We start from the raw sequence: 24,206 nt of genomic DNA, 5'->3' as shown, positions 1-24,206 counted from the left end.
GAGTTGCTTCAGAGCATTTAGAAGTCAGTATTTCTCCTCTCTCAATTCTATTTCCTCATATCCAGCCTCTCCACCCTTTCTGTTTTTCATAATTCCTAAGTATTTAGTGTTCAAAATAATATATATATAATATTCACATATAAAAGAAACTTCTATTCCTTTTTGCCCTATATGTATATAGCTAAATCCATATTCATATGGATTTGAGGAGGTATGAGGAACAGTAATCAACTTGGTAAAAAGGGAAAAATTGATAATGATAAATGAATGCCAACAAAGGAAATAGAAAGTTTCCAACTTGCCTTGGCAATAATACCAACTTAGATCTAGATAATATTCCATTTTACACTGCTCCCAACTACTATTCTATCAGTATAGAATATTTTGTTGGACAATAGGGTCCATGTAATTAAATAATCAGAAAGGTATGATATTCTCAAATCTAAACTCTCTGCTTTAAATCCCATCTTTGTGATCAATGATATAATTCATATTATGCCTGAAAAAAAATGCCCTTGGACTCACAGATATAAGAAGTTGCCATAACAGGAGGATTTGCAAAATCAAAGCTTTTTACCAAAACATGCACATTTTTAGATAGATTATAATTCACTTCCACATTCAAATATACCAAATCCTAGCCCCACTTACACTTTCTATAACTCCGTGTAGGAGCAAAATTAATATCATAGTTATTTTTCCCCTGGAAAAAAAGATTCTCCCGTATCTCAAAATAAACATGCACCATGCAACGTGCCAAAAAAATACCTTGGGTTTCTTATTTTCAGGGTCTGTTGACATGGACAATGCACAGGGTGAAATCAGCTCCTTGGTTCTTGTTAGAGAGATGGGAGGTGATGGGGTTGAAACAGATGACCTGTAGTTGGATATTGAGCTTTCAGATTTTCCAAGTCTTGAAGGCAAGGTGCCACTGCCAGAATTTGGGTACAGTGTTGAGGGATGGAGCTGGAGTGCCTGGGTGGGCATATTAGCATGAGGGAGAGCAGAGGACCCCAATTTGGAAAGAGAGGTAGAGCTAGCACTGAAGACAGGGAGTGAAGGAAGAGTTGAAGGATTCTGCCCCTGGTCAGCTAGCTGTGGGGTTGTTCTCTTGGATCGGTTTATCAGGTTTGAAAGAGCTGGGGAAGGATGGAAACATTTCTCTGGAGAGGGGAACATGGCCCTTTGATTAGTGGGAGGAGATAGAGAAGATAATGCAGAGGAGGCTGATGTAGGAGGTATGTGAATATTCCTGGGCTTTTCTGGACCTCTGAGGTCAACATCCTGCTTGCCCTTCAAAGAAAGAGAAGGAACACTTGGTGGAACAGGAGGAAGACCTGCAGAACTCAATCTATCAGTCTGTAGCAGGGAGAGTGTTGGGTTACTCTTCAAAGAAGTGGGTGATGTTTTCTCCACATTCAAAGAAACAAGGCTACTATCAACATGTTTTGTGGGAGAGAGGGAGCATGCCTGAGAAAGGGGAGCAGATTTGGCAAAAAAAGGTAAGTGAAAGGATTGCTGGCTAAGTTCAGAAACCTGATGTTCCCTTTGCTCTGGAGACCCTGCCCTCAGGGAACAACTAGAGAGAGATTTCTTAGGTGTGGGTGGGGTTTGTTTTGCTTTTTGATCGAGTGTGAGTGTGGAAGAAGCCAAGGAGTTGAGAGAGAAAGTGGGACAGGATGCAGGGGAAAAGGGTCTTTGGTGAGAAGGGTTTGACTTGAGCATGGCAGTGAGAAGCGAGAGCCGGGAAGGCACTGGGGATTTCACCCCTGACTTTGAGAGATTTCCAGTAGATGACACTTGGCTACAGATAGTGGAAGAAGAGCCATGGAAAGAGGAGGTAAACTGTTTGGGACTTGGAGAGAGCGAATGTGTGACAATACGGACTGGTATGTACGAGCCCGAATTCGACTTCACAGAAGCACTGGACGATGGTGAAGGAGAAGTGGTTCTTGGGCTTTCTCTGGGGCTAAGGACATGCGAGGTGAAAGCTGTTGTCTTCTTCAGAACTTCAGATGCCAGTCCAGGTTTCTGATCTGCTGCTCTTGGACTGGATAAATTAGAAACTGATAACTGAGTGGAATGGGGAAACTGTGACGTCGAGGAGGTGCCCTTCGATGCAAAAAAGGGTGAAGAGTGAGCAGAAGTTTGAAAATACGTAGTTGTTTCTTCCACCAAGGCCCCACTGACATCCAGCCTCCTAGTGTGGAACTCCTCTAGCACAGAGGCTCCGTCGAGGTTAACTGGGTCAGGTGGCGTTTTCTGATTAGTTGGAGAAACAAAGGAGAAAGCAGATGGTTTACAGGCAAGCTGCTCAGAGGTAGTGGGAGAAGAAGTTAACTAGAGGAAAGAGAAATAGACAGATTGTAATAGGATATTATTTGTGAAATGATCACAATATTCTTGTTGTTTGTGTGATTCTGCAAACAGTCCTTCTATTAGTTCACACAAAACAGGCACCTTAAACCTCCATAAAAATGGAAGAAATTCTGTTGTGCTAATGAGACATTGCTTTAAATTTGAAATAAAATATAAACAAATTGTGAAGTATTATATATTATACCTCATTTATTCCCTGGAAGAACATCAATATAGAATTGTATATGCATGTTTCCATTTGGAAAATAATTCACTGACAAAATCTAAAATAGTTATCTTAATTTGGAATTGTGTGACTTGAAAAGATTTAAATCACCATCAATATAAGTTCAATTCACATTGGAAAATGAGATAGATTTTCTTCCATTGTAAAAATATAATAGTATAATAATATGACTACAATAATATAATGACTATAATCCTTAAAAAATCGAACACACTTCAAGTGTTTAAAATTTTAAAAACTTAAAGTACTCCTACTATTGCACAGCTGCAAAAAAATGACCAGAATTCAAAAGATGCAGCACCCAACATCAACATAATTGACATCAACAATGATAAATTAAGAGATTGAAAGCAAAGTTTGAAATACAGAGCACGTTTTAATTTATGAAAAACATGTCACTAATTATTTGCCAGAATGAACATTTAATAAATGATTTGGATTATGCTGGGAAAGGTAGATATGCTTTCATATCAAAAGAAAAGGGTACTTTACAAATGTAATCTGCCTGAAACAATGCAACCCACCAACCCCCCAACAAAGTAAAAAAAAAAAGAAAGATGAAAGGAAGGAAGGAAGGGAGGGAGGGAGGGAGGGAGGGAGGGAGGGAGGGAAGGAAAGGTAGGAAGGAAGGAAGGAAGGAAGGAAGGAAGGAAGGAAGGAAGGAAGGAAGGAAGGAAGGAAAGAAAGAAAGAAAGAAAGAAAGAAAGAAAGAAAGAAAGAAAGAAAGAAAGAAAGAAAGAAAGAAAGAAAGAGAGGAAAGAAAAGAAAGAAAGAAAGAAAGAAAGAAAGAAAGAAAGAAAGAAAGAAAGAAAGGAAAGAAAGAAAGAAAGAAAGAAAGAAAGAAAGAAAGAAAGAAAGAAGAGAGAAAAAAGAGAGAGAGAAAGAAAGAAAGAAAGAAAGGAAGAAAGAAAGAAAGAAAGAAGAAAGAAGAAAAAGAAAAAATATCTGGGTGTATGTATTCTTGTGCTATTTTAAAAATCATCCAGACTTTAAGACAAATACTAAAATTATAAATGATTCAAAAGCCAAATCTTTAAACAGAGGTCTCCCTAAAAAATTATTGATTTGATTCTATCAACTCATAAGAGATTTTAGGGAATATCAGTTAATCAAAATGTTAGTATTTATTATGTGATATTATATTATTATGTTACATATATATTTATTTACTTATTTATTTTTATATATATGGCCTTACATAGCAGGCAAATGTATGACCATAACAATTAAACTTAGCAAAAGCTTGGTTTACAAATTCAGTAAATGATATTTCTTGATTTTTGCTTTGTAACATGTTAACAAGGTGTCCATCAGATCTATTGCAAAGATTTTCATATCATCTAATCTTCAGTTCTGAAAACATTTAAAGCTGATAAATGCAAACAACTTATCCTAAACTTCTAAGTTTCAAGTAAACATATCCAAAATAGTCCTTTCTTTTTATGTGCAAATTCGTATGTGTATTTGCAATACAGAATTCTTGCTACACAATTAATATTTGAATACACTGACATTACCCAAAATATCTGAAAATCAGGGATAATTGAAAATCAAGCAGAATTCAATCAAATTGAGAAAGTTTAACAATTCCCTCACATAAGCTTTACTTAGAAACAATTCTGCTTAGCCAGTGTTCATATAACTGATTCATGTAATTAGACATAAATGAAAGGTCTTCTCTGATTGTTTCCACTGACTGGTCTCTTCTCACAAAAGGAATGAAGCAATTTCAAGGCTATGTAGGGTGTCTTTGCATATTATGTTATAGCTTTTGGTAAAGAATTTTGTAAATTAATGATAACAGCCACAGAAATCTCATTACCTTTTAAGTCATATTTCCAGATAACTTCAATATATATAGCAAATTTATTAATTCATCCAGATTATCCAGGAAATTATCATGTTAAAATCATAGGGCTATAATTCTACTATGCTGAGTCATATTTTACCTAAATAATTCAATTTATTGTACTTTGGAATAGTTAATTATTGAAGAATTTCTAAGAGACTCTGAAAAGTCTAAAAATGTTTATTATGTTTGTATTAACCTACATATATTTTTATTATATTTTCCTATTCAGTATATTAACAAGTATTTGCAATATATTTGTTTCTAATTCACAAATACATCTAGATGTTATCCTAATTTATACTAATAAAAAAATGTGGCACCATGCTTTTATAAAATTCCCAGGTGTGAAGAATGTTTTTCTTAATGAAAAAAGATTCATTTTCTTAAATTCCTCTCAATAGGTTTAAAAAAAAAGTGGAACGGATGTACAGACATGAATAACTTTGTGCAGAAAGAAAAAATGGGTATCTGTCAAATGCTCAGTCATCTCAGAATAGATTCTTCATTCACTTCTACACTATAAATCCCTTACCAGTGATAACAAACTTCTCTATTGACATCTACACATTTCTACCCCTTCATCCTCTCCCATTAATAACCTCTTGTTCTGTTTCTAGGTTTGTCAGTGATGCTCTAATTCCTTCTCCTCAAGGTTCTCTATTTTCTCCATCATTTATTTCTAAATTGATCTTTGTTGATTCCTTTGCTTTAAATACCTCTCTAGAGCTACCCCGATCATGTTCTCCAATCATCAGCCTTCTTCTGATTCCTTGAGTCCCCCTTACCACACACATGCTCCAAAGTTATTTTCAAAACTCTCTTCTCCTAGGAAAACTATCCTGAACTCTGGAATACATTCATAATAATATCAGTAAGAGAGAATGCTTGCAGTGTTCTGCTGTCATCAAGTAGACAATCTTAATGCAAAATCCCCTCTTGGATACTATATAATAGAGGCCATCAATTATTCTAATAACCAATCTCTGTTGTGCAGCTGCCTTGTAATTTTAGTCAACCTAAAATTAACTATTCATATATATATTCAATTTTTCCTAATTAGTATTAGATTCCAAAGCACCTGAATAAAAGCCAAAGTGATTGATCTGCTATCTGAATAGTTCCCAAGATTTGGAAAACACAAGATATTGATCCATACAGTTGAGCTCCTCCTCCTGAATCTTCACAGTCATACAAGGCAGAAACTCTAGATTCCTTTTTGTCCTCATATGCAATCATTACAACAGCTTTGCCTCCTAAACTTACCTATTTATGGGTTTTCTCACTGATGAACACTTGTAATGTCACAGGACAGATACATTCTCAGCCTTTCAAAGATGAACAATTTAAATAATATTTCTAGTATTCCTACATCTAGTTGCACCCCATTTAACCTATCATTGGAGTGACTTTTTAAAATCTAATCAAAGCACACCTATGCTTAAGATGTCATCAATATTTTGTCCATGTATAATGTGAACTAAATATCTTTCCTTCATGACAGAGTCCCTCTCTTGCTGTCCTGTCCCAACTCCCTCACCCCCTGCTATTTTGCATTTTAGGTTTTAGAAGTACTTTGTTCAATCTCAACTTTCTTGCCAGCATTGTCAACATTCTAGTTATTTTGTTCTTTTGTTCTATTTTGCCAAATCTTCATTCTTAAATCAATATCCCTAACTGCCATTATGCTCTGAGACCCTTAAAGTCTACTTAAAACTGCTATAAAAAATAATAATGATGACAGAGGACTTCCTGGGAAGATGGTGGAGTAAGAGGATCCTAGGCCCACCTCATCCCATGGATACATCTAGATAACACCCACATCAGGGTCAACAACCCAGAAAAAGACCCAAAGACGATCAGAACAGACTCTTCACAGCTAAATGTAGAGAAGAGGCCACACCAAAGAGGGTAGGAAGGGTAGAGATACGGGAGCAAACTGACCCAGGGGGCTGTCCTTAGGAGGGAGGAACACCCCAGGTGCTAGGAAGGGGGGAGGAGCAGACCCCATACTAGGCACCCCAGGCATAGGGGACTTACACTGGGAAGACAAATCCCCATAACATCTGGCTTTGAAAACCAGAGGAACCTAACTTCAGGAGTTCTTATAATCAGTGGAGCTTAACACCTGGAACTTTAAAAATTAGTAGGCTCATCTCTGGGAGAGCTGGAGAGCAATAGGAAACTGAGTTCTCACCCTTAAAGAGACAGCACAACAAATAGCCCTGCTGAGATAGAGCATAGAACAGCAGTTTGAAAAATGCCTGGGGAATACCGGAGAGAGATTTGTTTATTAATCTCAGAGGGTGTGCTGGAGGGGCAGGGATCTTTAAGTGATATCTCCAAGAACAAAAGAGCTAGTAGGTACCATCCCCCCCCAATCTACATACACCGACATCTGTGGGAACCAACATAGCACCAACACTACCCACCTAGCTCGGTAACAGCATGCCCCACCATCCTGCTCTTCTGCAGACCCACCCCATCCAACATGCCCTTGACAGGAGTCCATCCAAAGCCATGCCATAAGTGTGGCAGTGTGCAAGCAGCCTTTTAAGGGGCCAGCACCACCTCAAAATGTCTCCTGCCCCAGTGAGAAGGGAAGAAAATCACACATACCAGTTCAACTATGGCTGCAGCAGTGGGCTGGGAGCAGATATCATCTCTGACTGCAAGCCCCACCCATCAACAAAAGCTTCACAGGGGACAACACAGGGATAACACACTGCAGTTCTGTGCCACCACAGCTCTCGAAAATGCCTGGTCTGACTCAACTCAAGCCCAAGGCAGCTCCAGACTGACCCACTAACAACACAGGGACCAAACCCTGCCCACAACAGGCAAAGAGAGACATTGCAGATGACTTGGCTGAAGACAAATGAAGCTCAGCCACAACAATAGAGTACATGCAACATATATAAGAGACACCCCCAAGAGCCAGTTTCTGGTGAACATGGGACATTGCACTGTAGGACACTACAGGACCTCCTTTTCTTAAGACCACTACTTTCAAGAGCAGGAGAAATAGCTGACTTCCCTAACACATACAAACAGACACAGAGTTAGATAAAATGAGGAGACAGAGGAATACGTCCCAAATGAAAGAACAGGACAAAATCACAGCAAGAGAGCTAAACAAAACAGGTAAGTAACATGCCTGATTGAGAATTTAAAATAATGGTCTTAAAAATATTCACTGGACTTGAGAAAAGAATAGAAGATCTCAGTGAGACTCTCAACAAAGAGACAGAAAACATTAACAATAACCAATCAGAGATAAATAACTCAATAACTGTAATTGAAAATACACTACAGGGAATAGGTAGTAGACAGGAAGAAGCAGAAAAACAGATCAGCAACCTGGAGGAGAGAGTAATGGAAATCAATCAAGCTGACGAAGAGAGAGAAAAAATAATAATAAATGAAAGTAGATTAAGGGAACTCAGCAATACCATCAACCATAATGATATTCACATTATAGGATCCCAGAAGAAGAAAGGGAAAAGGGGGAAGAAAATTATCTTGAAGAAATAATAGCTGAAAACTTCCTGAATCTGGGGAAGGAAACAAAATCCAGATCCAGGAGACACAGAGAGCCCTCCCAAAAAAATCAACCCAAGGAGATATATACCAAGACACATAGCAATTAAAATGGCAAAAAGTAGTGATAAAAAGAGAATTTAAAAAGGAGCAAGAGAAAAGAAAACAGTTACATACGAGGGAAACCCTATAAGGCTATCAGCTGATTTTTCAGCAGAAACTTTGCAGGCCAAAAGAGAGTGGCAGAAAGAAAAAGCCTACAACCAAGAATTCTCTATCCAGTTAGGCTATCATTCAGATTAGGTAGGTAAAGAGTTTCCCAGATGAACCAAAGTTAAAAGGAATTCATCATGACTAAACCAGCCTTCAAAGAAATGACAAAGGGACTCTGAGTGGAAAGGAAAGACCATAAATAGGAGTAAGAAAAGTTGGAAACACAAAAGTAGTAAAATGAAGTATATGTATAAAAATCAGACAAGGGATTCACAGAATAAAATATGTAAAGTATGATGCCATAAACCTAAAATTTGTGTGTTGGTGGGGGGAGAAGAGGAGTAATAATTTAGTGCTTTTAGAATGGGTGCAAACTTAAGCCTCTGTCAAATTAATATAGACTGCTATATGTATAAGAATCCTAATGGATTCTATATAACCACAAATCAAAAACTGGTAATAGATATGAAAAATAAATAAAGAGAAGGGAATCCAAGTATATCGCTAAAGAAAACTAGCAAACTATGAGAGAAGAGAACAAGGGAAGAAAGGAACAGATAAGAACTACAAAAACAATCATAAAACAAGTAACAAATGGCAATGAGTACATACCTATCAATAATTATTTTGAATGTAAATAGACTAAACACTCCAATCAAAAGACATAGGATGATGGAATGGATAAAAAAGCAAGACTTATCAATATGCTTCCTACAAGAGACTCATTTTATACCTAAAGAGACCTAGGGATTGAAAGTGAAGGGATGGAAAAGCATTTATCATGCAAACGGAAGTGAAGAAAGCTGGAGTAGCAATACTTACATCAGACAAAACAGACATTAAAACAAAGACTGTAACAAGAGACAAAGAGGGACATTATAGAGCCATAAAAGGAACAAACAAGATATATAACAATTGTAAATATTTATGCACCCAACATGGGAGCACCCAAGTACATAAAACAGCTAATAACAAACGTAAAGGAAGTAAACAGTAGTAATACAATAACAGTAGGGGACTTTAACATCCCACTTACATCAATGGACAGATCATCCAAACAGAAAAACAACAAAGAAATAGTGGCTTCAAATGACACATTGGACCAAATGGATCTAACAGATAAATTCAGAACACTCCATCTTAAAACAGCAGAATACATGTTCTTTTCAAGTGCACATGGAACATGCTCCAGAGTAGATCCTAATAGGCCACAAAACCAGTCCCCACAAATTCAAAAAGATCTAAGTCATACCACGCATCTTTTCTGACCACAACACTATGAAATGAGAAATCAACCACAAGAAAAAGTCTGTAAGACAACAAATACATGGAGGTTAAATAACATGTTACTAAACAATGAATGGGTCAACCAAGAAATCAAAGAGGAAATTTAAAAATACGTGGAAACAAATGAAAATGAAAAAGCAATGGTTCAAAATCTGTGGGCTGTGGCAAAAGCTGTTCTAAGAGGGAACTTTGTAGCAATACAAGCCAACCTCAAGAAGCAAGAAAAATCTCAAATAAACAACCTAACCTTATACATAAAAGAGCTAGAAAAATAAGAGCAAACCCCAAAACAGAAGGAAGGAGATGTAATGTAATCCCTATGAAAATACCAAGAGCATTTTTCACAGAACTAGAGCAAAGAATCTTAAAATTTTGTGGAACCACAAAAGACACTGAATATCCAAAGCAATATTGAAAAAGAAAACAAAACTGGAAGTGTCACAATCTCAGATGTCAAGATATACTACAAAGCTGTAGTAATCAAAAATAGTGTGGCACTGGCACAAAAATAGACACATAGATCAATAGAACAGGATAGAGAGTCTAGAAATAAACCCACAATTATATAATCAATTAATCTTCAACAAAGGAGGCAAAATATGCAGTGGGAAAAAGACAGCCTTTTCAACAAATGGTGTTTGTTAAACAGGACAGCTATATGCAAAAGAATGAAACTGGACACTTTCTAATACCTACAAGAAAATAGCTCAAAGTGTATTAGTGACCTAAATATGAGACCTGAAGCCATAAAAATCCTAGGAGAGAGCAGAGGCAGTCATTTCTCTGACATCGGCCATAGCAACATTTTTCTAGAAATGTCTCCTGAGACAAGGGAAACAAAAGCAAAAATGAACTATTGGGACCACAACAAAATAAAAAGCTTCTGCACAACAAAAGAAAGAATCAACAAAACTGAAAGATAGCCTATGTAATAGGAGATCTTTGAAAATGACATATCTGATAGGGGATTAGGATCCAAAATATAAAAAGAACTTATACAACTCAACAACAACAAAAATCCAATTAAAAATGGACAGAAGACATACACAGACATTTCTCTGAAGAAGACATCCAGTTGGCCAATAGCCACATGAAAAGATGCTCAACATCACTCATCACCAGGGAAATGCAAATCAGAACCATAATGAGATACTACCACACACCTGTCAGAATGGCTACAATCAAAACCACAAGAAACAAGCATTGGCCAGGATGTGGAGAAAAGGGAACCCTCATGCACTGCTGGTGGGAATGCAAAGTGGTACAGCCACTGTGGAAAATAGTATGGAGGTTCCTCAAAAAATTAAAAATAAAATTACCATATGATCCAGTAATTCTGCTACTGCATATTTACCCAGAGAAAATGAAAACACTAAATGGAAAAGATAAATGCACCCTTTTGTTTGCATTGCAGCATTATTTATAATAGCCAAAATATGGAAGCAACCCAAAAGTCCATTGATAGATGGATAAAGAGGTGATATACACACACACACACACACATACACATCAAAATAGTACTCAGCTATAAAAAAGAATGAAATCTTGCCATTTGCAACAACATGGAAGGATCTAGAGGGTATAATGGTAAGTGAAATAAGTCAGTCAGGTAAAAACTAACACCATATGATTTCACTCATGTGGAATTTAAGAAACAAAACAAAGAAAAAAAAGAGACAAAAAACCAGACTCTTAAATATAGTGACCAAACTGATGGTTACCAGAGGGGAGGTGGGTGGAGGAATGGGTGAAATAGGTGATGGGGATTAAGAGTACACTTGTCATGTGAGCTCTGAGTAATGTATAGAATTGTAGAATCACTATATTTGCTCACCCAAAACTAATATAACACTGCACATTAATCATTCTGGAATTTAAAAAAAAATGGAGAGAAAAAGAAATACAAAATAATACAGCCCTTTGATTGGCAGGGCCACTGCACTTGACCCACGAACTTGTCCTGTATCCAGGCACCAGCTGAGAGTGGAGCTGAACTGCCTGCACCTGCGCAGAGGGGCCATCTTTCTCTCACATATGGGCTGCGAAGGCACTCTAGATTGATGTCATCATAAAGTTAATGTCTTATAGTCTCAGCTGGGTCCTGTACCCCCCATTTTTTTGTTGGTTGGTTGTTTTTTTTTCTTTTGTTTTGACCTCAGCTTCCCATTCTGCTCTGAACAACAGCTCTTCCAAAAGTTAACACTCTCCACAAACCGTGCTCTCACTACTTCCTTCATTGTGCTCAATAGATGACCTAGTTTCACTTTCTCCAAGGAGAAATGGAGATTACCAGGAAAATCTATTATTTTCTAGATCTATTCTTATTCCTTTTCCTCCCTTCTAAGAAAAAATGATGTCTTTTCATTTTTTAAAAGGTAAAATTTCCCTATATACTCTGAGTCACAACAGCTCTTGCCTTCTTAGAAATCTTATTTCATCAGTTATCCTCCATGTGCTATGTATCCATCTTTTTTCCTTTTTATTAGCTGTCTCATTTGTCTCATAAAAATAAAGCAAAATCATTTCAATCTTTAAAAACATAGCAATAAATGCCATGTAGTAGATTATAAAAATGACCCAAATTCTCTTTTCATAAAAAAGGCAAAGTCCTTTTCCTCACCACTCCATCTCAGCTGGCCTTAAGACTCGGTTTGACCAGTGAGACATTAGCAAATATGAGCCAAGAAGCAGTGGCTTGAAAGCCACGAGTGCCTTAGAACTTACCAGTTCGCTGAGTGCAGAACAGCACCATGACGTGAACGCACCCAGGCTAGTCCACAAGACCACATCTCAATTAACAAGCTACCAGCTGACCCAGCAGCCAATTACAGACAAGTAAGTGAACCACAGCAAAGATTAGCTGACCCTGCCCCAGATATGCAGAACCACCCACCTAAACACAGCCAAATTACTGACCTGCAGATACTTGAGCTAAATAAATACTCACTGTTTGAAAAAACTACATTTTGGCATGGTTTGTTATGCAGCAAAAGCTGACTGATAAAAATACACACACACACGTGCACCAAGATTTTTGTGGCTCCTGTGTATTCCTTAATTTCAGACCTATGTGTTTTCTTCTTAATGACATCTGTACCATACAATCATGGCATTTATTTCCTTACTTCTGGTAGCCAACACACTTAAAGAGACTTCCCAAAGAATCCCACCCTTTCATAATCCCCTCCTCTCGCGTATGGGTGGAATCCATGACTTGTTTCTAATAGAACCTGGCAAAGCTGAAGGCATTTTGCAGATGTAATTAAAGTCCCTGGTCAGGTGACTTTAAATTAATCAACATATTATCCTGTGTAGGCATGACCTAATTAAGTGAGCTTTTTAAAAGAGGGTCAAAAGGTTAGAGATTTCAGTATCGGAGATTTTCTTTCTCTGCTGCCAGCTTTAAGAAGCAAGCTGCTATGAATTCTACAGCCTCAGGGAAATGAATTCTGCCAATAACAGGAGGGAGCTTAGGAGCAGATCCTTCCTAGTGCAGGACCTCCCGATGAGGGTGTAACCTGACACATTAACTTCAAACTCAGGAGGCCCTGAGCGAAGAACCAGTTCAGCTGGGCATAGACTTCTGATCTACAGAAACCTAGAAAAAATAAATAGGTGGTTTTTTAAAGCCACTAAACTTATGATCATCTGTTATGCAGCAGTAGAAAACGAATACACTTCCCACTGACTTCTTAACAGCTCATTCTCCCTGGTCTTCCACAGTAACTGTTTTCACCAATGTCTACAGTGATTTGTATTTTCCTAAGCCCAACAGGCACTTGAATGCCTTATCTTTTCTGATTTCTCCATAGAATCTGATTTCCAATCTCTCCCTCCTTTTTAAAACTGTTTTATCTGTGGCTTCTATTTTATCACTCTCTCCTACTTTATTTCCTATATTCTGATGAGTCCTTTTCACATTCCTTGTCTTCTTCCACCCTCTTCTTATGTTGGTACTTCCCTGGCCGTTCACAGCTGTCTGAAATGCCCAAGCCCTAGTTATCTGCCAAGAAAACTTGTACTCACTGTTCACATTTCAGCTACCTACAGTGTAACCCTTCCTGATGGTCTGGGCTGATGTAGGCGTCCTCCCCCTGAACTTCCCCTTGTTCTTAGAATGTGTTCCCTTTCATTCTCATTGTTTTCAGGTGCATCTTTTTCAAGTTCCTTAAAGGCAGGTATTATGTCTTTTACAGTTAATTCCCTTACTCTCCAGTGCCTGGCACATTACCGTCATGCAGGGAATGCAGAAACAGAGGGTCTAGTGGATATAGGAACAAGAGGACAGAGTTCAGGGACATAGTGTCTCCTTGAAGAAAGCCTTATCACCTCCCTCAGCGACTGTCCCCTCTTGTTCTGCTCTAGACTCTGGATAGTGAAGAGGACAGTAACTCTGATATCCATTCAGTCTTTACCTCGCCAACAAGAAAAAAAAATTGAGTTCTGACATCAACAAGTCAGGAGACCCTCCTGTTAAAATGTTCCATCAGCTTTCTGCTGGAATTGTCAAAGCAACTTGATTTTTCCATAAATGTACTTCCTCTGCCCCATAGGCTAATGGCACAATTGAGTCTTCACCCGGAGGAAACAACATGCTACCACTGAGGGATCTCAGGGATTCTGCCACCATCAGAGCACACTGAAGCCTGGAGGTATAAGGAAGGTTTCTATCCAAATAATTTGTCGTAATTTCTTTTCCATGGGTCGATAAAATCTAGGTACTTACTAAATATGCATGCCAGTGTCCCAATTTCCCAGACTTTCATGAAAGAACATCCTTTATTTAACCCCAGCCAGCTTTTCTGACCTCATTTTCCATGTCTTCTCCTCTGTTCTTATACCTAAACTACATTTGAAGCAATATAAAACTCTCCCTTTGGAACCTGGGTGGCTCAGTCGATTAAGCATCTGCCTTTGGCTCAGGTCATGATCTCAGGGTCCAGGGATCGAGCCCCATGTTGGGTTCCCCACTCAGTGAGGAGTCTGTTGGTCCCTCTGCCCCTCCCCCTGTTCATGCTCTCTCTCTAAGTAAAATCTTTAAAAAAAATTTTAAATAAAACCTCTCCCTCTTCACAAGTTCTTTCCCCTGTACTCCAAAACATGCTGTCATCTCAAACTTCTTAAATACAGTAAACCATCTGTTGAGAACCTAACATGAGCCAGGCACTGTTCTAGGCACATTACATATATTATCTCATTTAATTTTCACAAGGAAGGTTGATATTACCCCATGTTACAAATGAGGAAACTAAGGTTTATGATTTCAAGTAATTACCCAGAGGAGCATGGCCAGTATATTGCCTGTATCATTCCTGCTTTCCCAAAGCATCTCTCTAATGCATGGGCTCCTTTCCTTACCACCCATCCATTTCTCAACTTCATTTCTCTCCCTATTACCCTACTCACATTGTTCCCCTTAAGGTCATCAAATGACCTAATATTGAAATTTAATGAGCTCTGGAGGTCCTACCTATTTGACCTTGTTTTGTATTTTATTTTTCCTTATAAGATTTTATATTATTTTTATTTACTCTTCCTTGTTTATAGACTATTCTTTTTGTTGAATGTCCCTCCAACTTTCATTGCATGAAACCCCTCTCTCCAACTTCTTTGGACCCCTCTCTGTCTCCGTCTATGGTTTTTATTCTTTCACAGGCCCTTTACATTTTGCTATTTCCTGGCTTGTACCTTCTACATTCTTTCCAGGAGTAAATATCTCCACTCTCATCAACTTATGTACCAAATATCTCCAGTCTCCCATCCCTCTCCCGTGTTCCAGATTCACACTTGCATCTCCTTCCTAGAGAACATCATGCTGTGCCATCAAAGAATCACAAGCTTCACATCAGATATCTTATCTTTTTCTATCACTTCCTGAAACCTATTATTTTCCCCTCAGTTAATGATATCAACATTCATCCAATTTCCCTGGTTAGAAATTTCATCCATCCTTGACTTTTCCCATATAGGTCAATGAACAAATCCAGTTAATTATACCCTGTAAATTCTTTTTATTCCCACTGTTCCTGCCCAAGCTACAGGCTTTATCATAGGTCTTTCAGCCAAATTACTCTGTGTTTGTATGTGAATATTCACCTCTCTTTTAACTCTAATATTATCCCTAGGTAAGACAGTTCTCAGAACTTTACATCAATATTCAAGATGCCAACACTCAAAAACATTACTCTTTCTCGGGGCACCTGGGTGGCTCAGTTGTTAAGCGTCTGCCTTCGGCTCAGGTCATGATCCCAGAGTCCTGGGATCAAGCCCCGCATTGGGCTCCCTGCTCAGCGGAAAGCCTGCTTCTCCGTCTCCCACTCCCCCTGCTTATGTTACCTCTCTCGTTGTGTCTCTGTCAAAAAAATAAATAAAATCTTTAAAAAAAAAATTACTCTTTCTTTCTGAATTTTACTTGAGAGGATTTTGATTCAACTGCTTATTTTATCTAGCATTTTTACTTTTGACCTACACTTTAAATTTTTTAATTGTCTAGTGATTTTTTAACATAATGCACTTTTATTTAAATATGCCACTTCAATGAAAGTATTTGGACTATACACATATTCAACCCAATGTTTATATTGACTATGTTCATGATAATATAGTAACCATTGAGGGAACAAAATGCTTAATAAAAATGGATTTAACATGGACTTTACTTCTAAAGACTTTACAATCTGCTAGGGGAGATAAAGCATGCACTTAAATAGTTATAATACATGCTGAAATAGGATAACTGTCATAAAAGACGTACAGAAAATAGCTATCAGAATCATATTGAGGGATAGTTTATTTTGGCTCAGAGAACCAAAGCTGACTTCATAAAGGAATCAATATCTGTGCAAGGACTTCAAAGCTGTGAACTCTTAAATATTTATTCCTTTTACATACCTTATTGAACCTCACCTATACACAAGATACGTACTAAGTGCTGGAGACACAGAAATAAATGAGACAGACCTTGACTTAAATTGTTCTCTGTCTAGTGAGGAAGAAAGATAATCTGTCATTACAACAGGGTGAAAAGGAGTTATAATGGAGATTTTCTAAAAAGGCTAAAAAACTATATGGAAAATGGTTCAGATGGAGAAGACCTAACTCCTCTTCAAAGGGAATGTCTCTAGAAAGAGGCACTACTTGAAGTGAGCTTAGAGTATCGAGTGGCCTAAGTAAAAATGGAGATAGGTCTGGGGAAGAAAGATGTTTTATACACAGAGGAATCAAGGGCTCAGGGATGGAAAAGTAGGAAGTATGTACTTTTGTGGTAGTTCAGAAGAGCTGAAGAGAGGTAGAAGATGTGGATAGAAAATGACATCTAGGCTAGTTTATGGAAAGGTTAAAAGCCAGAGCAGAAACTGAAGGCTTATAGAATAGCTTAATAAATTATTGCTAATAGTGCTAACTTATGGACAGTTCTATACATGGATTCATTTTTACCAGGTAGACCAGAAATTCACTTAAATGACTACATTTCTGATTGAAAAGTAGATGGTGTTGGCATTAAGTAATCCAATCAGGGATATTCTTTAGACTTGTTGCTTCTACTACTGACTACATTAAAATTTCTCAGAGTGCCTTCTTTGGTTCTCTGGTCATTACTCTGTGGTTGACATTTGTGGTTAACAATTACCTTTCTTATTTCATCTTATTTTTATTTGATGATGGCCTACTATTCATTACTCAAATGGATTATTATAGGAAATTGAAACAGGAACAATGGCTACTCCCAAACATTTCAAGATCTAGTATTCCCCCATTAGTGGTAACCATCATTTTCAGCCACTGCTAATGAATTAGGTTGAACTTTGCCTTTTCATTTGGAGCTTTGATAACATCAACTATACCCTACTGCCATATAACTTTTTTTGGACAAAAGATTCCAGATTGTGTGTTCAGGCTCTAGTTTACTTCTGTATATATAAAAACACATAAAAACAAATTAAATGACCAACTCAGGGAAAGAAATCTAACAATTGGGGGGAAAAATAAAGCAAAAATCCAAAAATTGCTTCATTAGGAATATTTGCTTTGTTTACTTACATTTGTTATTATCACACCTACATGTTCTTCTCCAAGGGGCCACATCAAATAACCCTCCCCTGACTTTGGAAACCCCCATGTCTCCAATTTGGTTATTCCATCATCTTTCCCAGAGCAAGAAAGAAATGTTTAAGCCTATCACTGCTTACTGAGAATATGTTTAATTATATTATTAGAACATTTCCAATAACTATCTGAGAATAAATTTTGAGAAGAAATAAATGTTTTAGTTAAGTAGACTGAGGTGGGAGTACCCCAGGAAGAATCTTCTATCACCAAAAAGTAGCCTAAGGACACTGGATGCTTATAGGTGATATAAATTCAGCATCAGGAAGTCAGTGAAGGCTGCAGAAATGAAAATGGGGTGGCACCCAAAATAAGACACCTACTCTACAATTATGCATAGGTCCTAGCAGTACCAAAAGTCCAACTCACCAATAAAAATGTTCTCCCAATTACTTTGGGATGCTTGCAAGTACCTGATCTAGCAGATCCTAAACAGGACATCTTGATACTAACACAAGCTTTCTCAAGGAGAACTTTGCATCCACTGTCTACTCCCAAAGCCAGCCTCTTCATTCCTGACATTCTACCTATGCCTTGTCAAAGTCATTTTATAATTTCATTACAACAAATAGCCAACCAATGGCAAATTCTTCCTATTTTTCCCTTCAAAATCCCTCCCTAACCATTCCCTTTCTTTTCTACCATCACAGAAATGGGTCTTAAATAGGTTTTCCAACTTAAAGGAACTATTGGATTTTGCTGCTAAGTTTTGGGGTAGGAACTTCTCCCCATTTCACTGAGGCAAGACCTGGCTAGTGGCTTCCAGGACGACAACAGATATTCTCCTTAAGACACACAAGCAAGAATTTTTTTTCTTACACCCTTATTTCCTAGCATATCCTTTTACTATTCTTTCAGTAGATTAAAAGTAATGTGCTTGCGTCTAACATCCAACAAATGTCTTCCCACAGGATATTTCTCATATCTGCAGTATGCTTCTTGATGCACCCAGCTAACCAAGCACTCTCTCCTAAGAAATTCCCAGTATCAACCTTTTCCAAGAATTGTTCAAAAGTAAGAGACAAGATTCTCTCAGATCCACCTCAGCTGAACATTTTACATTTTCTCTTCAGCCAATTCACAGTACAATTATATAATCTTTTTTGTCTTATGAATTTATTATCTATATTTACTCTGTGATGATTTATGATCTTAGGATTTGGGTTTTTTAATATCTTTTTCTTTGAGAGCTTTGTATGCCTCGAACAGGAAGGCATTTGCGGACAGCCTAGGATAAAGAGTATGTAAACATTTTTTTTTTCTTACGACAAGAAGAAAAACCTACCTGCCCGTGCTTTTGCTGAGGGGCAATCCCATGAGACATTTCAGGATATGATGGGGCCTGGAGGTCTGTCCCTCGTGTTTTGGGACGCACCACGTCAGAGACCAGACTGGAGGAAATTGCTAGAGATTTGGGCCGAGAAGCTGTGGTGCCCATCCCCCCAGGGGGGCCTTGTTCACATTTTCCACTTGTATCTTCATCTTCCCCTTCTGAGTCCACAATAAAGACATATTCAGCTTTGAAGAGGTCACTTTGCTGCATTCCTTGAAGTTCGTTTGCTTTAATTCCCCTCGCTTGTGAAATCTTTTCACTGCCCTCTGAAGGATAAATCAATGTCCCTTGGTTTCTCTCCCGTTGGCTCCCAGCATTCAAGGTCAAGTACTCATTGGACTCAGACTGCAATTAATTTAGAGACATAAAAGCATTGACATTGGTTTGACGAGGGCTTCCTTTTTGCATGTACACTTAAAAGTTTAAACTGCTTATAATCTCCAAGGACACGAATTTTTTAAATATATGTAAAATCAGGTTGGCTTAGGAGAGACTGGGTTGAAATTAACGGTTTACTTTTACCAGCCCACTTGTTTGTCCTGGTTCAAGCCCAAACAATTTAGGGCTCAGAATCAACATCAAGTAAATCTGTTTTCAAATAAATCATGACATAATTCCTTAAAAAGAGATAGAGACAACAATGTTTCCCATAAAGACGTTTGTGAAACAAATGGGGGTTGGTCAAGAGTTTAGTTATTGGTCAAGTAAAACCTGTATATACTATATCAGCCAGGAGAGAAAGGAAACCCCATTGAAAGTTTCTAAAATAATACAAATCTCTCTAAAATTCTGAGAGGAAAAATAAAATTGGGACAAAACATATGGATATTCAGACAAAACCATCCAACTAACTGAAAAGAACTCAGGAATAAGACAGCAAAAACACAAGTAGGTATTTTTAGTACAAGGTATTTTTCACTGCTATTTTATTTTGTAATTCTAAATCTTTTCCCATCCAATTTTCTGTGAGTACACAGAGGGTTGACAAGACCAGAGTAAGATGGCTTTAACAAGCTATCAAACATCTTTTTCTAAAAGGAGAGCAACAGTATACACTAAGATTGTGTTTAAAAGACCCAATGTTTATTTTTCTGGTTTTGATAACCATGTTGTGCTTACTAGCCTTTTCTTTGCAACATTTCTTTAGGCCTAAAATTACTTCAGAATAAAAAATTAAAGAAGACACTAAGTAAACTAAAATAAACTGAATTTCAACCACAGTGGTAAATTTAACATGGGCTATTATGTGCATACATGTTGTGGGTGTGAAAATAGAGGTCAAACCACTGATTATATATAACTAACCTATGGAGGTGATTTTATATACCCATTGCACATTTTTCAGCTGATGATGATTTACTCGAGATAAAACACAAATTTCCAATTAGGATTTCTTGGACAATGGTCATTTCACATTTTATTTATTTATTTATTTATTTATTTATTTATTTATTTATTTATTTATTTATTTATTTTAAGATTTATTTATCTATTTGAGAGAGCGAGAATGAGAGTACATGAGAGGGGGGAGGGTCAGAGGGAGAAGCAGGCTCCTCGCCGAGCAGGGAGCCCGATGCGGGACTCGATCCCGGGACTCCAGGATCATGACCTGAGCCGAAGGCAGTCGCTTAACCAACTGAGCCACCCAGGCGCCCTCATTTCACATTTTAAATTACAATATTATATGGTAACAAAAACCTAAATTGGAAAGAAGTTGAAATTAAAAATAACAGGATTCAAAGACATTGCTTATTAAAAGGTGGCAAAAATTTAACTAGCTTTTGAAAACATTATTAATGATCTAAAATAAATCCCTTCCCCTGCACTATTCCTTATATTCCACATATGAGTGAAACCATATGATAATTGTCTTTCTCTGCTTGACTTAAAAAAAAATTTCTGCACAGATTTGTCTATTCTCTACAATTTACTTATTAAATCATTGATTTATATCAGCAAAAATAAAATAAAAACTCCCTTTTCCCATAGCCCATCACTCTCTATTCCTTTACTCTAATGTATTTTTTACAGCTTTATCACTATCTGAGATTTTATTATATACTTTTCACTTTTTTTATTGTATGTCTTCCCAAGAATGACTTATATGAGCTGGCTTTATTCATTCAGAACATAGCACCAAGCACATAATGTATTCAGTAAGTAGTGGTTGAATATATAAATGATCAAGGGATTATTTACCCTGTTCTACTATAATATTGAATTATTTAAAAAATAGGAAGAAAAATCTTGAATATTTTAAATATGTAGTTGTGTGTGATCATTGCAATCAGCAAATAAATATCAACCTCTTAGGAAGCTCTGGAGGTTTGCAACCAAGATGAATTCATACATCCACAGTCTCATGTGCTCATAGCACCTATCCAAAGCATCCCATATATATACTATATAGAGTTGAGTACTATTAGAGAAAAACTTCACAGAAATTCCTCTTGTAGCATTTAAGATCTCCCCAAAATAATTTGACTTCAATAGTCTTTGAAATAAGGTAGTAGCATTGAAAATCTCAGATCACAGATATATTATAACTTTCTGGATAAGATGTTTGCATACAGACAAGGTGAATCAGATAAATAACCCCCTTTTAGTGGTTCAAGAATGCCACAAAATCCCCCAATCACATTTTATTCATAATAAGACAATATTAGAATACATTTTAAAGAGAAATGTCATTATTTCTCATTATACCCAAAATGTCATTATTCTAATGCAAGTCATTTTCAGGGTTTTTTAAAGTTTGTTTTAATTTCATTGCCAGTTTTGGTCTCATTTTAGATAAGCATAATCAGCATATAAATATAATTTTATAACCAATTTTGTCTCTTACTGTTATAAAGTTAACATTTTCCATGGAATCACATAATCACTATAATTACAACTTTGTGAAAATGATGTATTATCACACTCTTAAATTTTTTCTGATTGGTAGCTATTAGGCTATTTTTATTTTACCCTGTTTTCCTACATAACATTTTTCTGCTTTTGTACTATTTTCTTGGAATACATTTCCAAGAGTTAGGTTATTGATAGGTTATGAACAATTTTATGATTGTGGATAAGGGTTTTCCACCAAAATTGTACAAATTCACAAAGCTAGCTGCAAAGTGTGAGCATGTCAGTATCTTCACAACTACCCCAGCACTGGATATTGCACTTTTAAATTTTGCTAATTTATTGCATGTAAAACAATCATGCCTCACTGTTTTATCTTGTATTTTCTGTCAAGAAATTGACAGAAATTCAAAATTTTCAAGAAATTTTGTTTTTATTATTTTAAGACGTATTTGGGAAAACAGTAAGTGACAGGAGGCAGAATGTGTCATGTGAATAGCAAAGAATAGGATGTCAACTCAGAAGAGTTGAGAATAGTATATTAAAGAGAAGAAGGAAAAAAAATTAAAAAATAAAGAGAAGGAGGGTATGATAATGTTTGGGTTTCCATTATACAGTTATATTTTTAGTCAACCTTAGATTTCATAGCCATCTCACTTTATGCAAAGGAAATAAACATTCATACAAATTTCCAAGTCATTCTTAAGGACAATTTAATGTTTAATATAAAATGGCTTAACACAAAGAAAAAGCAAAAATAATCCTACCCTATTTACAGTTTCTGGATTCTTATCACTTGGTTCCTCTGGAATTTTAACAAGGAATTTAGACGTGTCAGCCAACTTAGAGTGGGTTGGTAGTCTTCTGACAGTGGGGACAAATGTGAAGATCAGAGGTTTGGCTTCAGAATCACCAGAGGAGACCTAAGAGACATATAATAAATTAGACTTTCAATCTTGTCAAAGGTTTATCTTGACTTTATTTTCTATATACCATGATATTTACCTCATTTATTTTGATAAGTTGACTATTAACCTGTGATCATGTGTATGGTTGCCAAAGAAAAGAGCTATTAAAATAGTGATAGTGGATCAGATCCCTTTTTTAAATTATTCCATTTATCAGAGAAAACAAAACAACCCCAGAAAGATCCTATTGTAGGGTATGGCAACAAAACAGTGGAATGGCTAGTTGATCTCTTGGAACATTAAAGGGCACCTCCACCTTCATAGGATCATCACAAACACAGCATCTAGTCTGTTTCAAAATCGACTTTTATTCATTTAACCCTGGGTTAGCAGGTTCAATCTGACTCATAATCATCAAGCACGCAAGAAATTTGCAACATGTATCATTAATGGGAATACTAAAAAATGGATTTAAAATTGAAAGTATGCTTTTTGGCTATTAGAATACCAATGCCTGTCCTGAAGGATATACTTTCTCTTTCATCCATGCTTTATTCATTCAAGAATGATTGTGTTTAGTATTTGTTGTGGGGCAGGCACTCAGGAGCTAGGGATGCCACTGTGAATAGGAAATGGTCAATAGACCACGCATAAGAAGAGAAAAGGGTATGCACAGAAGATAAAGGAAAAGTGATGAGGGGTACCTGCCTACACACCCTGGGAAGCTCTGTAAAAGGCTACATCTGAAAATGTAGGTGCCAGTGAAGAGGAAGATAAAGATATCCCAGGCTGAGAAAACCAGATGAGTGAAAACATGGAAAGGCAGCAGCAGTGAGGTGTGGATGAAGCTTAGATCTTGTCCTATTGACAACAGAGAACCATTAGAGCACCGTAGATTGGGAAGTGATGAAGTCATATTAGAATTTTAGACAAATAATTCTGGTTTTAAAAGACACATGGCTAGTGATAAGCACAGAAAGCCAAGAGCAATAGGTTGAGGACTACATGAAAGGGAAAAAGAGAAGAAGGTGCCATAAATTTCTCTTTCAAGAAATTTGGATGAGGAATAAGGAGGGATGTTGAGAGTAGTTAGCGAGGGAAGGCGAGTCAAAGAGCTGCCTGTGTTGGCATGTAATCGGATAGACTTGAAGATGTCTGTAGACTGGGGGGAGGGATCAGGAGAGAAAGAAAGCAAAACAAGGTCCTGGAGGAAGCAGGCCAAATAAGTTAAGGGAACAGGAGAAGGAACATGGCCTCCTTTGAGTCCAGAGAAAATGAACTAAGATACAGAAAAGCTCATGAATGTGGTGCACTGGGGAGCAGAAAGGTGGAATAATCAACATTGATGATAAAATCAGTCCCATCTCATCAGAGTAACACTGCCCCTCTGTCACCTCCATGCCTCTGTCACAAGAAATATGATATGCCCTGGCAAGACCCTCGCTCTCCTCTCCCTTTAAGCCGTGCCCCCTTTCTATGCCTTGAACCCCTCAGACTTCACCTTGGCATTCCTTT

At 37.2% G+C, this 24,206-nt stretch overlaps 1 protein-coding gene across 14 annotated transcripts in view; it reads right to left on the bottom strand.

Annotated features, from left to right (window-relative positions):
* The window catches only part of MLIP (muscular LMNA interacting protein), a 250,825-nt gene that overhangs the window by 110,455 nt on the left and 116,164 nt on the right, over positions 1 to 24,206 (bottom strand). For 12 of the 14 annotated variants that reach the window (XM_045867032.3, XM_045867028.2, XM_054505412.1 and 9 more), the window contains 3 exons: positions 22,551 to 22,706; positions 18,886 to 19,278; positions 769 to 2,340 (listed from right to left, as the gene is read on the bottom strand). In XM_045867032.3, coding sequence (XP_045722988.1) covers positions 769 to 2,340; positions 18,886 to 19,278; positions 22,551 to 22,706 — 2,121 coding nt within the window. The remainder of the gene's footprint in view (positions 1 to 768; positions 2,341 to 18,885; positions 19,279 to 22,550; positions 22,707 to 24,206) is intronic. The other 2 variants (XM_045867030.1, XM_045867037.1) reach the window with 2 other exon arrangements.

This window comes from Mirounga angustirostris, unplaced genomic scaffold, assembly GCF_029215605.1.
Source record: "Mirounga angustirostris isolate CCGP_5_RB_7025 unplaced genomic scaffold, mMirAng1.0.hap1 SCAF_8, whole genome shotgun sequence".
NCBI lineage: Eukaryota > Metazoa > Chordata > Mammalia > Carnivora > Phocidae > Mirounga > Mirounga angustirostris.
The sequence above is the reverse complement of the archived record's forward strand: the minus strand, read 5'-3'. Positions and strand labels throughout refer to the sequence as shown.